General features: G+C 35.6%; 1 protein-coding gene across 1 annotated transcript in view; it reads left to right on the forward strand.

Annotated features, from left to right (window-relative positions):
- The window catches only part of PRRC1 (proline rich coiled-coil 1), a 29,231-nt gene that overhangs the window by 1,527 nt on the left and 13,381 nt on the right, over positions 1 to 14,323 (forward strand). The window contains exons 2-5 of the mRNA XM_045566024.1: positions 3,353 to 3,475; positions 4,741 to 5,130; positions 6,594 to 6,754; positions 10,710 to 10,812. Coding sequence (XP_045421980.1) covers positions 3,373 to 3,475; positions 4,741 to 5,130; positions 6,594 to 6,754; positions 10,710 to 10,812 — 757 coding nt within the window. The 5' untranslated portion in view covers positions 3,353 to 3,372. The remainder of the gene's footprint in view (positions 1 to 3,352; positions 3,476 to 4,740; positions 5,131 to 6,593; positions 6,755 to 10,709; positions 10,813 to 14,323) is intronic.

A 14,323-nucleotide genomic window follows, 5' to 3' on the forward strand; every position in this document is an offset into this window, starting at 1 on the left:
AAGAAAAGAGGTAGCTTTGGTGGGGAGTGATAAGATCCTGAGAGGGGCATTTCTGTCTCAGGTTGTCTACGTTTGATGTATAGATACTGAATGAAAGGATTTAGCCTCCCTGGAGCCCCTGTCCTGTACTTAGTAGTGCGGTAGATCTTTCCTCTACATTCACAGCCAAACTTTTTGAAAGTGTTGTGCGTTTTAGTCTTACCTCCTACTCTTCAGTCCAGTTCAAACTTCTATCCCCACTCCTTCCATAGAACCTACTCTCACTGAGTTCGTCTCCAGTTCAGCAAGTCCATTGAACTTTTCAGATAGTATCCTAGTAGGCTTCTCTGTAGCATTTAATATGGTTGGCTGTTCATACCTTGAAGCACTCTTTGGCTTTTGGACACCACAGTCTCCCAGTTGTCTTAGTATCTTTCTGCTCATCTCTCATCCTCTATAAGCTTGTCTTCTACCTGACTAAAGCAAGGATTAAGTCATGTTCTCTTTTCTCTTGATGTTCTCTTAGACAATCTCATCTCAGAACATGACTTTAGAGACTACCAATACACTGATGACACCCACATTTATGTGATTTCTAAGCTCTAGACCAAATCAGTATCTTTACTTAGATGTTTCAAGGAGCTCAAACTTAGCATGTCAAAGACTAAACACTTTATGATCTCCTCCCCGATCCCCCCCCAAAAGAAAACATCAAACAAACACCTTGACCTCTTGCAGTGTTCCCTATCTTAGCATATGGCACCACCATCTATCCAATTGTGCAAGTCATGCCTCTCTCCTTACCCACTTCCATATCTGGTCCATCACTGAGTTTTACCATCTAAACATTTCTTGAATCTCTCTGCTCTTCTCTATCTCCACTACCATCACCTTAATCTAGGTCACAGTTTTTCAGCCTTGGCACTACTGACATTTTGGGTTCAGTTAATTCTTGTGTGTAGAGCTTGTTTTTAAGGATCAGTATCCCTAGCCTCTACCTACTAGATGCCAGTAGTACTCCCTTGGTGTGACAACCAAAAATATCTCCAGACATTGCCAGCTGACCCCTGGGGGGCATAATCAGCCGTCTCCCTTAACATGAATCACTAGGCTAGGTTGTTACAACCTCCTATTTGAACTACTTCTGTATCTTGCTTGATGTTCACACTGCATCTGCTCTGTCTGCCCAGTGGCCCAGTCTGTGTGCTTTGGTCAAAGGAATCTTTTCAAAAAATAAATATAAATTGCTAATAACCTAGAGTCAGGCTAAATGTTCTTCAGCAGGTAAATGGATAAACTGGTACTGCTATACAATGGAATACTATTCAGCAAGAAAAAAAGAACCAACTATTGATACATGCAACAACTTGGATAAATCTCAAGAGGATTATGCTAAGTAAAAAAAGCCAATTTGAAAAGGTTGCTGTATGATTCTATTTGTGTGGCATTCATGGAATGAGAAAATGATAGAGAACAGATCAGTGGTTGCCAGGGCTTATGGTTGGTGGGAGGGTGTGACAAAGGAGGAGCATGAGGGAATTTCTCTGGAGTGGTGGAATAGTTCTGTATCTTAGTTGTGGTTATACGAGTCTGCATGTGATAGAACTTCATAGAACTACATACACAAGAGCATGTAAAAACCAGGTGAAATTCAAGTAAGATTCATAGTCAATGGTAGTGTACCAATGTGAATTTTATGGGTTTAATCATTGTGCTATAATTATGTAAGATACTGTTATTTAGAGAAGCTGGGTTTGAGGTACTCAAGAACTCTACTATTTTTGTATTCTTGAGAATCTAAAATTTCTTCAGAAAAGTTAAAATAAAAGACAAATATGCTACTTCCTGCTTGAATGCTCTACAATGATATTCTGTTCTTAAAAAACCCAGTTCCTTAACCTGGTTTAAAAGACTTAACACTTTCTGGGCTTCTGCCTGTCTCTCCAGCCCTCATTCTTCTTTTCTGTTCCTTGCTGCAGGGGTTTTCTTGAATGTATCTTGTTCCTTCCAGCTTACAGGAACTTTATACCTGCTGTATATTCACTTTTTCTGGAAGCTGCCTTCCTTTGCCCCCTTTCCTTGCCTAATTAAGTTCTGATCCTACAGATCTCAGCTTATCTGTGACTTCTTTGGGGAACCCTTTCCTGACCGACCTCTGTCCACGTCAAAATCATATTCCTGTTAAACAGAACTGTGTTCTTACCTCAGAGCACATAATTCAGGCTATAATACACGGTATATTGGTATTAGTGTTTGATTGTTTCCTATACTAGATTATTAGTATCCTGTTTGCTTTTGCTAACCATTGTATTTCTAGAGGTACCAGTATACTGCTTGGCAGGCAGTTGATCTTCACTGAATGATTGTTAAATGAATAAAATCACCAGAAACAAATTTTGCATATTTAAAATTGGTTTTATACTAGAAATGGAATTGAAAATTTGTAATTTTTGAGGAAGTTTCTCCATATTTTGTAATCCTTTGTCATCTGTTAGGACCCTGATATGTAGTGACATTTTTATTGTAGTTAACTTTTCTAAAGCCTAAGAAGTAATTTAGCGGTTACTGGGCATGCTTTAAAATATGAACTAGGGAAATTGAGAATTAATACATTTATCAAGTCAAGCACATTTTGATTTTTTTTTTAATGTTAACAGGAGTAGCTGACCAAAATTCTTTATGAGGGAAGAGGAAGAGTTTCAAAAAATACATTAAATATTTTTATTTTAAAGGTAGTAGTAACTGAAATCTAGACATAACTAAGATGCATTTATGTGGCAGAAATCAAATTAATAATTTACTATTTGAAATATATATCATTAATTATATGGTTAACATAAAATTACTTCCCAATTATAAAGTGTTACATGGACATGTCAGATTGTTTGGTATTAAATATTCTCATAGGCTGGCAGCGGTGGCTCAGTCTATAATCCTGCACTCTGGGAGGCCGAGGGGAGGATCACTTGAGCTCAGGAATTCGAGACCAGCCTGAGCAAGAGTGAGACTCTGTCTCTACTGAAAATAGAAAAATTAGCTGGGCATGGTGTTGCATGCCTGTAGTCCCAGCTACTCAGGAGTCTGAGGCAGGAGGATCGCTTGAGCCCAGGAGTTTGAGGTTGCTGTGAGCTAGGCTGATGCCACAGCACTTGCCCGGGTAAGAGTGAGACTCTGTCTCAAAAAAAAATTCTCACAGACTGTTTTCTTAGGAATGTTGATAAATCCTTCCTCTGGAAATAAGTGTTGCATTATAAATAATAAAGGCAAACAGCTGTCTCTTGATTATTCTTTTAATTTTTCTCTGACTATGCAAGCTTTAAAAGTATACTTTTGGTTACTGTGTAATATTTATTACATTTTTATATTTCTACAGTATACTATAACTGAAGAAAAATGATGGAAGAGAGTGGAATAGAGACAACACCACCTGGGACTCCTCCACCAAATCCTGCAGGACTGGCTGCTACTGCTATGTCTTCTACCCCACTTCCATTAGGTGCATGCAGTTATCTAACATCTAGCGTGTTTTGAGGGTAGTGGAGATGCTATTCTCTTTTCTCAAAGCCAGTTAAAAGAAGAATGCATATATTTAAACTTCTCTAATCTTTTTCAGGATGAAGAGAAATAGCCTTTTGTATTTAATCACCACAATGACTAGGCAAAGCTAACACATGCCTTTTGGGATATTTTTGTCATCATATAGAAAGATGGTTTATCATCATTATGAATATAAAGAACAAAAGTCTATTAAAGCAAAACATGGATGTTTTCTTACTTTAAATACAAAAGATTATTTCTTTCTATTATAGGCTTTAACACATTAACTACCACGCGAATTGTGTTTAACTCACGCTGGTTTTGAGCTTGGGGCCTTGTGGAGCATACATAACTCATGTCTCTTTACCTTGGGAGCCACGGGAACTAGTTTGCAAGTTGCATATAACTCACGCGTAGAAAACAATAAAAAATAACAAGTTTTTCATTAAATTAGAAAAGATTGTTTTCGAAGTTTTAATTTTATTTTCGTAATAAAACAACGTGGCCTCAAGGAAAAAAATTTTTTTTTCTAGTGTGGCAGTCAATGTGTTAACCTTTTTGAGTCTTCATTGTTTAGGATTTTATGCTCAAACTGGGGGTGAAAAATGGCTTTATTTTATTAAAAACATATCAGAACAAACAAGCAAAGAACAAAGATGTACAGTGCCGCAAGTTAATTTCATGTGTCTGCTTCTTTTACTCATGGGATTTGAAAGTCATTGGCATTCATTTATATTTGTTGTATTTTTTTTTTTTTTGAGGCAAAGTCTCGCTGTGTTGCCCGGGCTAGAGTGAGTGCCATGGCGTCAGCCTAGCTCACAGCAACCTCAAACTCCTGGGCTCAAGTGATCCTCCTGCCTCAGCCTCCCAAGTAGCTGGGACTACAGGCATGCGCCACCATGCCCGGCTAATTTTTTTCTGTGTATATATTTTAATTGGCCAGATAATTTCTTTCTATTTTTTAGTAGAGACGGAGTCTCACTCTTGCTGAGGCTGGTCTCGAACTCCTGACGTCGAGCAATCCACCCGCCTCGGCCTCCCAGAGTGCTAGGATTACAGGTGTGCGCCACCGTGCCCGGCCTGTATTTGTTTTATTTTTAAAATTACACATTTTAAAATAATTCTTGGGATATACTGTGTTTAAAAATTTTGTTAAGAAGAAGTAATAAGAAATTTTGAAAACATTTCTAATTTTGTGTATTTGTTCCCTCAACTTTTTTCTAGCTGCAACCAGTTCTTTTTCTTCTCCAAATGTATCCTCTGTGGAGTCCTTGCCGCCACACGCGTATTCTACTCCTCAGCCAGTCCCTCCTCCTGTGCGGCCTTCGGGACCATTACCTTTCGTGCCTCCTGCACCGGTTCCTTCCGTTCCGCCACTTGGTACTTCCATGCCACCTTCTGTTTCTCCGTCCACTGCTGCTGCCTTCAGTAATCCTCCCTCATCCCACTTCCCACCTTCAACTTCTGCCCCAAGTGCTCTTTTATCTGCACCACCTCCGGGTCCTCCTATATCAGGATTTTCTGTTGGTTCAAATTATGACATTACAAGGGGACATGCAGGAAGAGCTCCCCAGACGCCTCTGATGCCATCGTTTTCAGCACCTTCAGGAACAGGTAATTCTCTTTTGTTAATGCTTTGAAATGCACGGCTATAGTTAATGTTTTATTGTTTTTAAAAATAATAGCTTTATTGAAATATAAAATATGTGGTCCTCTGTGACTGGCATCTTTTACTTAGAATAATATTTTCAAGATTCATCCACGTTATAGTGTTTTTAGTACTTCATTCCTTTTCATGGCTGAATAATGTTCCATTGATGGATATACCACCTTTTGTTCAATTCATCAGTTGATGTTGGGTTATTTCCCCTTTTGGGCTATGTAGATAATGCTGCTGTGAACATTTGGGTACAAGTTTTTGTATGGACATATTTTCATTTCTCTTGGGTATGGAATTGCTGATTTACAGGGTAACTCTTTGCCAAATTGTTTTCCAAAGCAGGTGTACCACTTTACCTTCCTATCAGCAGTGTGTGGGGGTTCCAGTTTATCTGCATTAATGTTCACTCTTAACTCATTTCTTTGATTTCCAGAGTTACCTATTCTCATGTTTTTGCTATTTAAATTATTAAAATAAAGCCAGTGTAATAGTATATGATTTTTATATGACCTATAACTTAGTATATGATTAGTATATCTGATGTCAGAAAAAAATTCTAAGATTTTGTCTTTACATTTGTGCGTTTATGGAGAAATGTCAAGGTAAAGTCTGAAAGTTTTTTAAAGTTTTACTTCAAAAATTATCACGACTGATTGGTCCAGGGAGTAGTCTTTTTTCTTTTAGTCAGGGAAAAATTAAGAATCAAATAAAAGCTCATGTGTGCTAAAAGTCTGTGATACTGGGTCATTTCCTTTTCTAGGTCCATGACATCTACTTTTTTGCATCTGTGGAGTGGTTGTTGCAAACCAGTTATCAAAACTTCATGCTTGTTGTTTATCTTCTACCTGTGGTTTCTCATTTTAGGGAAAAGAAGCAACTTTCTTGTGATTTTTGTTATCCAATTTTGCTTATCTACCTTTACAAATAAAATATATTACAGGGTATGAGTATTAATACCCATGTGTACATATATGTGAATTTTCTTTTTGAATTAAAATTGTGTGGAATATGTGTGTTAATTATTACATACTTTTAATTATTACATACTTTTATATGAGGGGCTTAGGTGTTCATTTATTTTTATGGATTAAAGAGACTAGAACTGGAATTGTCCATATTGAAGTGCTAAATAGGACAAACCTGAAAAACTTTTTGATATGTGTTTTTTGTCTATTTTCAGGATACTTGGTATAACCCTATGTAAAGGGAAAGAAATTTCTCTTTTGGAATTGTTTAATTTGCATTTTATAAAGGTTTGGGTTATTCTTTGAATCTATAACTCAATCTTGAAATACTTGCGCATATAGTTACATTATTAAACCTGTTTGAGCTACTCTTTTCATATGTTGTGTCATCTTTTTATAGGAAAAAGTATATGGATTAAATTATACATGTTAAAATTTTTGCCATTGACTAGGTGTTTTACCAACTCCTATTACTCAGCAAGCCAGTTTGACATCTCTGACACAGGGAACTGGAACTGCATCAGCCATTACTTTCCCAGAGGAGCAAGAAGATCCTCGGATTAGTAGAAGTCAGGATGAAGCATCTGCTGGTGGAATCTGGGGTTTTATTAAGGTTAGTAGTGTTTATTTTGAAAATTATGTTTAATTTTCTAATTATAAAACTAATAGATGTTTACTAAAGAAAATTTTGAAAATAGAAAATGGCATAAGGAGAAAATAAAAACCCTTTTTAGGTTTCATTACCAGTTTTCTGTAGTTGCTCTCAATATTTTTGTATATGCATACGTATGTAGGTGTATCTATTCTTTTAATAAAAATCAAATTGGGGTTGTGATATGTAGATACTATTTTGTGTTTTCTGTTTGTCTTTACTTAGCGTATATCATGAACATCTTTCCAGCCATAAATTATTCTTCAGAAGTGTATTCTGGTTTTTTGTATGGCTGTTTTGCTATACATGCTATTGCATTTATTTCCCATGTTTTATTTTACTAAGCTGCTATTGGCATTTTCTAATTGTAATTTTTTAAAAAAGTAATTCATTAATTTGTTTTATTTGACAAATAAAAATTGAATATATTTATCATGTACAACATGATAGTTTTTTTTTTTTTTTTTGAGACAGAGTCTCACTCTGTTGCCCAGGCTAGAGTGCCATGGTATCAGCCTAGCTCACAGGAACCTCAAACTCCTGGGCTTGAGCGATCCTCTTGCCTCAGCCTCCCAAGTAACTGGGACTACAGGCATGTGCCACCATGTCTGGCTAATTTTTTCTATATATATTTTTAGTTGGCCAGATCGTTTCTTTCTATTTTTAGTAGAGACGGGGTCTCGCTCTGGTTGAAACTGGTCTCAAACTCCTGAGCTCAAACAATCCACCTGCCTCGGCCTCCCAGAGTGCTAGGATTATAGGCGTGAGCCACCGTGCCTGGCCCAACATAATATTTTGAAATATGTATACATTTTGGAATGGCTAAATTGAGCTAATTAACATTTGTATTACCTCTTCTACTTACCATTTTTTGTGGAGAGAAAACTTGAAATCTATTAGCAATTTTTTAGAGTATAACACATTGTTATTAGCTATAATCTCCATGTTATATAATAGATTTCTCCTAATTGTAATTCTTATCAATAAAACCAAGATGAGCACTTTTGTATGTAAATCTTTATGGGTCTCTCTCATCAGGATTAATTTCTGATGAACATTGAAGTGAACCTTTTAAAAATCACTGATACATATTGCTCTCCAGGGAAATTATATCAAAATACTACACTGTTACAGCATTTTTCACTTGCCAGCATGGTTATTAATTTGAAATAATAATATTTTCTGATTTAATAGGAAAAGTATAATATCTCATTTTAATATGCTTTTCTTTGCTAGGGATTTTGAACATTTTTTTCATGTAATTTTCAGCCACTTATATTTTTCTTTTGTAAATCTGTTTATGTTCTTTGCCCAGTTTTAAATTGGGGTGATTTTCTTCTTTTAATGAATTCGTAAGAGCTTTTGATATAGTAAATCTATCTTACTATATACTATCATATGTTATAGTTTTCTCCATTTTTAGTTTACATTTTAATTTTATTATGCTTTTTGACATAAAAGTTCTTAAATTTTCAGGAGTCATTTCTTTTTTTCTTTTTTTTTTTCCTTGAGACAGAGTCTCACTCTGTTGCCCCACCTAGAGTGCAGTGGTATCATCATAGCTCACTGCAACCTCAAACTCTAGGCTTAAGCAATTCTCCTGTGTCAGACTCCTGAGTACCTGGGACTACAGGTGTTGGCCCTATGCCTGGCTAATTTTTTCTATTTTTTGTAGAGACGAGGGTCTCACTCTTGTTCAGGCTGATCTCAAACTCCTGGCCTTGAGCAATCCTCCTGCCTCAGCCTCCCAGAGTGCTAGGATTACAGGTGTGAGCCACTGCGCCTGGCCCAGGAGTCATTTCCATCAGTCTGTTTTTCTTTGCAATTTTTTTTTGTTTTTATGCTAAAAAAGATTTTTTCCCACTACAGTATATGATAAATTTTTTTTATGATTTTTATAGTTCTTTTATTGTTTCATTTTTATACTTAACAGTTTAATATAGCTGATATTTACTTTACTATAATCTATGAGGTAGAGGTCAAACTTAATTTTTTTTCTAACTACTTAATGGAGTGTTAAAATGTCCTATCCCAGTGGTTTGATGTGTTCCCTTTATCTTATTTACTAATTTGTATGTTAAAGTCAGTTTCTGGGCTCTGTATTTTGTTCCACTGCTCTCTGCCTGTCCTTGCAATAGTAGCACACTGTTTTAATTATTGTAACTCTATGTTCATTTATTATACTAATATGTATTGAAAGCCTGCTCTGTGCTGAGGTGGGGTTGGGGAGCATTCAGTGATGAGTAAGATAGAGCAGTTCAAGTCTCTGCAGTCAGAAGGTATATTAGTGTTTAGTAGCATAAATTTGCTGATTTCTCTTTTCTTCAAAAATTTTCTTTGCTAGTCTTTCCCATGTATTTTTCTCAACGAATTTTGAAATCATTCTGCCAAGTTCCTCCCAATATTTTTCTGAGGGTTTGTTTTCAATTTTATTATATACATTAAACAATTTTTTTCTTTTTTCTTTTTTTTTTTTGAGACAGTCTTCCTCTGTTGCCAGGGCTAGAGTGAGTGCCGTGGCATCAGCCTAGCTCACAGCAACCTCAAACTCCTGGGCTTAAGCGATCCTACTGCCTCAGCCTCCCGAGTAGCTGGGACTACAGGCATGCGCCACCATGCCCGGCTAATTTTTTCTATATATATTTTTAGTTGGCCAGATTGTTTCTTTCTATTTTTAGTAGAGACGGGGTCTCGCTCTTGCTCAGGCTGATCTCGAACTCCTGACCTCGAGCCATCTACCTGCCTCGGCCTCCCAGAGTGCTAGTATTGCAGGTGTGAGCCACCGCACCCGGCCAGACATTTTAAATTGGTAGATAGTTAACTGATTTATAGCATTTGAGCTTCATGTTTCAGGAATATGGCATTTTTCTAAGCTAGCTTTTTTATGTATCACTTTGTACTTTTAAAAAGTTTTTTTTGTATAGGACCTTTTTCTTTTCTCTGTTAAGAACATGTGTCAGTATGTCTGCTGCAAGTTGTAATAACCAGTTCAACTCTACGGGGCTTGTAAATAGAAATAACTCTTGTGATATTCAGCATAAGGTTAGTTGACAATCTTAAATTTCAAAATTATAAACTCATCTTTTCCTGAATCACCTTAGTTTAATGGCAGATTGGAAGAGGGGAAATCACAGCCTGTTAGTGGGCTGCCGTCTCAGGAGGCGCTGCTCTCTGGAGTGCCTTTTGCTCTGGGAGAACTACCGCACAGGGGGGAGTTATCAGACCGGGTTCCTTGTGTCTAATAGTGCAATTCTAAGAACCCAGAGGAATAGGTCTGGCTAAAAGTGGAAAGTTTGGGAATGAACAATTGGAGAAACAGAAAGTAGGGAAAAGAAGAAACTAGTGGAACATAGCAAAATACTGTATATTAAAGTAAACACCCAGATGCGATGTTGTGTTTACTCTTTTTATATTTTTTTTTATTAGGGAACAAAGTATGGGCTTATGGAGACATCTGATCATAGTCTTTGAGACTCTGAAGGACAAGTTTTGCCTGATCTTTTATATAAGTAAATAAGTAGAAATGAAACAATATATATTATATTTATAACTGAAATAACTGCATATGTACACACACACACACACACACACACACACACACACACACACACACACACACACACACACACACCCCTATATGTATATGTATCTACAGCACATCATGCTTTCCAGGCCAGTGATACTCAAAATGTGGTCTACGGACTGCTGCTGGTTTGCTATGGATCTGTGATGTGATAGGAAGAGAACTTAATAGCAATTTGATATTGTCTTGACCTTGTTTTTCTTACATTTTATAAAAGTAGTGGTCTGGGATCCATTGGAAATTTTTTTCAAAAGTTTCCTTCTTAGTTGTGAAGATCATGCATGGTGTTCTTTGCCCAGAGTAAGTATTTATATATTAATTTGTTTTATGCAGGGTGTAGCTGGGAATCCTATGGTGAAATCTGTGCTTGATAAGACAAAACATTCGGTAGAAAGCATGATTACAACGCTGGACCCTGGCATGGCTCCATATATCAGTATGTACATGAGTTAGACTGGTATCTGCCATATTTTTTTAAAGTATGTATCAATGCCAGCTACTAATTGTAATTCTCAGTTTATATCCATTGATTCTGTTGTTAGTGGAAATTTCTATTATATGCTTACATTAAGTTGACTGTCAAACTTAGTTTTCAGTATTATTAATTCATCTTTTTCTTAGTTTTCATTAATAAATTTTGAAAACTGCAGAATGAATTTTGGAGAAGTACAAAACTATGAATTATTATTATACTTACTGATTTTAATTTTAAATATAGGTTAGCATTGCTTTATATGAATTTTATTTTATTCAGTATTGACATTTGAAGTGATTCTTTGTTCATACTTGGTTTTGACATTTCTCCAGTTTTCTATTTTCCCTAAATGTGTTTATGCTTAACTCAGGAACAATATGTTTGGAGGGAGCTAACCTAGGTATTAATAGTATCTGATTACTAGGTTTGTTGAGAAAGCTATTTTAACTACCTTTGCACCTTCATTATGAAGAATCTTCCAGATAGTTGACATAGAGATACTGTGTGCTATTTATATGTACATATCCAATATGTAAAAAAAATATCACTTACTAGTATCAGTGGCCAATTATTAGTAATTCTATAGAACTGCAGTCCCCAGTCCCCAGGCCACGTACGGACTGGTACTGGTCCGTGGTCTGTTAGGGACCGGGCATAGAGCTCCACCGCAATCCCCCTCACCCTGATCCGTGGAAAAATTATCTTCCATGAAACCGATCCCTGGTGCCAAAAAGGTTGGGGACCACTGCTATAGGAGATAATTTATAAGCCAGAATTGTGTAGCAGGTACTTGAAAATAAATTTTTTGTGGCAATAAGAAGCCAATAGTTTTCATGAGTCTTGACTGTGTTGGTAGTTTACTGTCCAGTAAACAGTGTCAAAGGACAAGACATAGCAATGATTAAGTGCCATTTATTGAATGCTTCTGCCATGCACTAATTCTCACAAGAGCTCAGCAAGGTAGGTATTTTCCTCAAGTTTTGGGTAAGGAACCTGGGTTCAGAGAGAGATGTAAGTTATTATCTTAGATCACGTAGCTTGATGGAGCTGGACTGAGCCCATGTTCAATTTTTTTACACTTAGCCACTTTGCTTTCCCTGTACTAGAAAATTGATTCAAGAATTAAATCAGCTGAATTATTAATTTGTATTTGTAATTGAACAATTCGGAAATTGGACTCATATATATTGATTTCATATATGTATAATAATCAAGTTTGACATACTTAATCATATATATTTTGTTCACAAGTATGTATTTGGGTGAAGGAAGGAAAGGAATGAATATTTTTGGAGCTCTTGCTATTTTAATGGGTATACTGTGTCACACTGCAAAAGCTATTATTTTATCCTTTACAGCAAGCTCTGTGATGTGGCAGGTATTTTTCTACAAAGAAACAAACTCAGTGACTTACCCAAGATAATGAAGCTAATAAATGATAAAGGCAGGACTCAAACCCAAGGCAGTTAGTTTCTCAAGCCAGTAGTCTCTGTGACATTAAGAAAAAGGCAGAAGACGAACGGGGAAAAAAGAAAGATACAGAAATGAAATTTCTATTAGCAAATATCATAACTTATAATAACATAATCTGAATCAGTTACTTTTTAAAAATACTAAAACAGAGTTTGAAAAAGCTGACATTTCACTGACAGCAAAAGCAATACCATTCTGATCTAACACAACTCAAAGTAAAACTTAACAATATTTTCACACAAATATCCTAGAACTCACTTGATGAGCAATTTCAAATATATCTAGAAAGCACAAGAACTATTAGAAATGGATTTTAACACAGTTTAACTTTCTATAGGTCTTAATTAGTTCTCCCTTTATTATCATTAAAGGCAGGACTCCTCTTCACAAACTGAGAAGCCATTTTGAGCTGAAGCTTAATGGTATAGCACTTAGCTAGGGTCAAGAGATGTGTCCCATGTGGAGGAGGAAAATAACAAAAAATTATATTCTTTTCTTCTGTGTGACCCATTGCTTTTAGGTTCTAGTATCTTCTGAAATTCCCAGTAAATAATGTCAATCAGGAAAACAGAATCCATGATAGAAAAACAAATATTTGGAAAATAACTTCAGTTGTTCCACAAGGTATTTCATAGGAAAAAGTAGCCTTGTTCCTGTGGTAAAATATTTCATGTTACAAATGGCATTCATGAGAAATCTCCTTGATCAGTCATAGCCATTAAAGCCAAATATTAAAATATGCTCTGTGTAGAACAAGGGTTTTGAATTCACTATATCACGAAACGTTAGGTTAAGATTTCTAAAAGTAATGAAACATACTTGGTTGAATTGTTCTGTCTAGAAATAGTAGTGCATAGGTTTATAAAATTGAAAAATTAAAAATATTTAAAAATATTTTTATTTCAGACTACTCTTAACCTTTCTAAATTTCACATTTTACATATGTTGTATGTTACATATGTTGTATCAGTTTTTATATGTGCTTACATATTGTATTAGAATAGTAATACATATATAATTGATAAATACCTATTTGTGATATTTGCCCTTTATTTGTGGCATATGTTCTTTTTTTAATGATGGAGATACACAATAAAAAACTTGATGACCCCCACATTTAAACTATTTTCTAGATAAAAAGCATATTTCATGGTAGTCCTTGTTTAGTGCATAACTTCCATAGAACTTTTTAACAAATTATTATCAGTAAGAGTCTTCATTTTCATTTTCTGTAAATAGAGTATCCCAAATGTGTAACTTATACTTCACAAACCAGATATTTAGTTTTTATGATTGCTCCATACTTGAAGGACTGGAAACTGGCATCACATGGTATTAGAAGTTTGTGTATAATGAATGTCTATCCTTATTAACCAACAGCAGAAAAACCATTTTGATTTGTAAATTTAAAAATGCAATAAATGTGTCTATCCAAAGTTTAATTAGAAAACGATACTTGGCTAAATTATTATAATAGTAGACAACCTGTGGTCATACATGCTATATCGTCATTTCCCAATTTGGTATCTAGGGAACACTTTAGGAGCCATTATTAGATGCTGAAAAAGTATTTCATGAGCAGATTAAGTATAGAAAGTACTAAGTTAGCCATGATTTTTAATCATTGGATTTCTCATAGTCTTTGATATGTTAATGTGCATTGTGGATTTCCAAGAAAGGAATAGAATGTGCAGCATCTCCCAAAGTTCTTTGACAGCAGAATACTGTTTTCAGGGAGAGCTACTAATGTATTCTGGAAGAGCATTTCATAGAATACAGAGAAACATGTGCTCTCGTGGCAGACATGATACTCAAAACCATCAGAAAGTGGTATGTTCCATCTTCTGCTTGCATGTAAGACTCCCTCAGCTAATGCATTCAATTACCATTTTTAAAACTCAGGAAAAGTTGGTAGTTTGGAGTAAGCAGTTACTGGAATGAGATGCTGTTAGATTAGAGGGTGAAAATGTGTCTTTTCACCACTATTTTCAAATAGTGG

Source organism: Lemur catta, chromosome 12, assembly GCF_020740605.2.
Source record: "Lemur catta isolate mLemCat1 chromosome 12, mLemCat1.pri, whole genome shotgun sequence".
In the NCBI taxonomy this organism is placed as follows: domain Eukaryota; kingdom Metazoa; phylum Chordata; class Mammalia; order Primates; family Lemuridae; genus Lemur; species Lemur catta.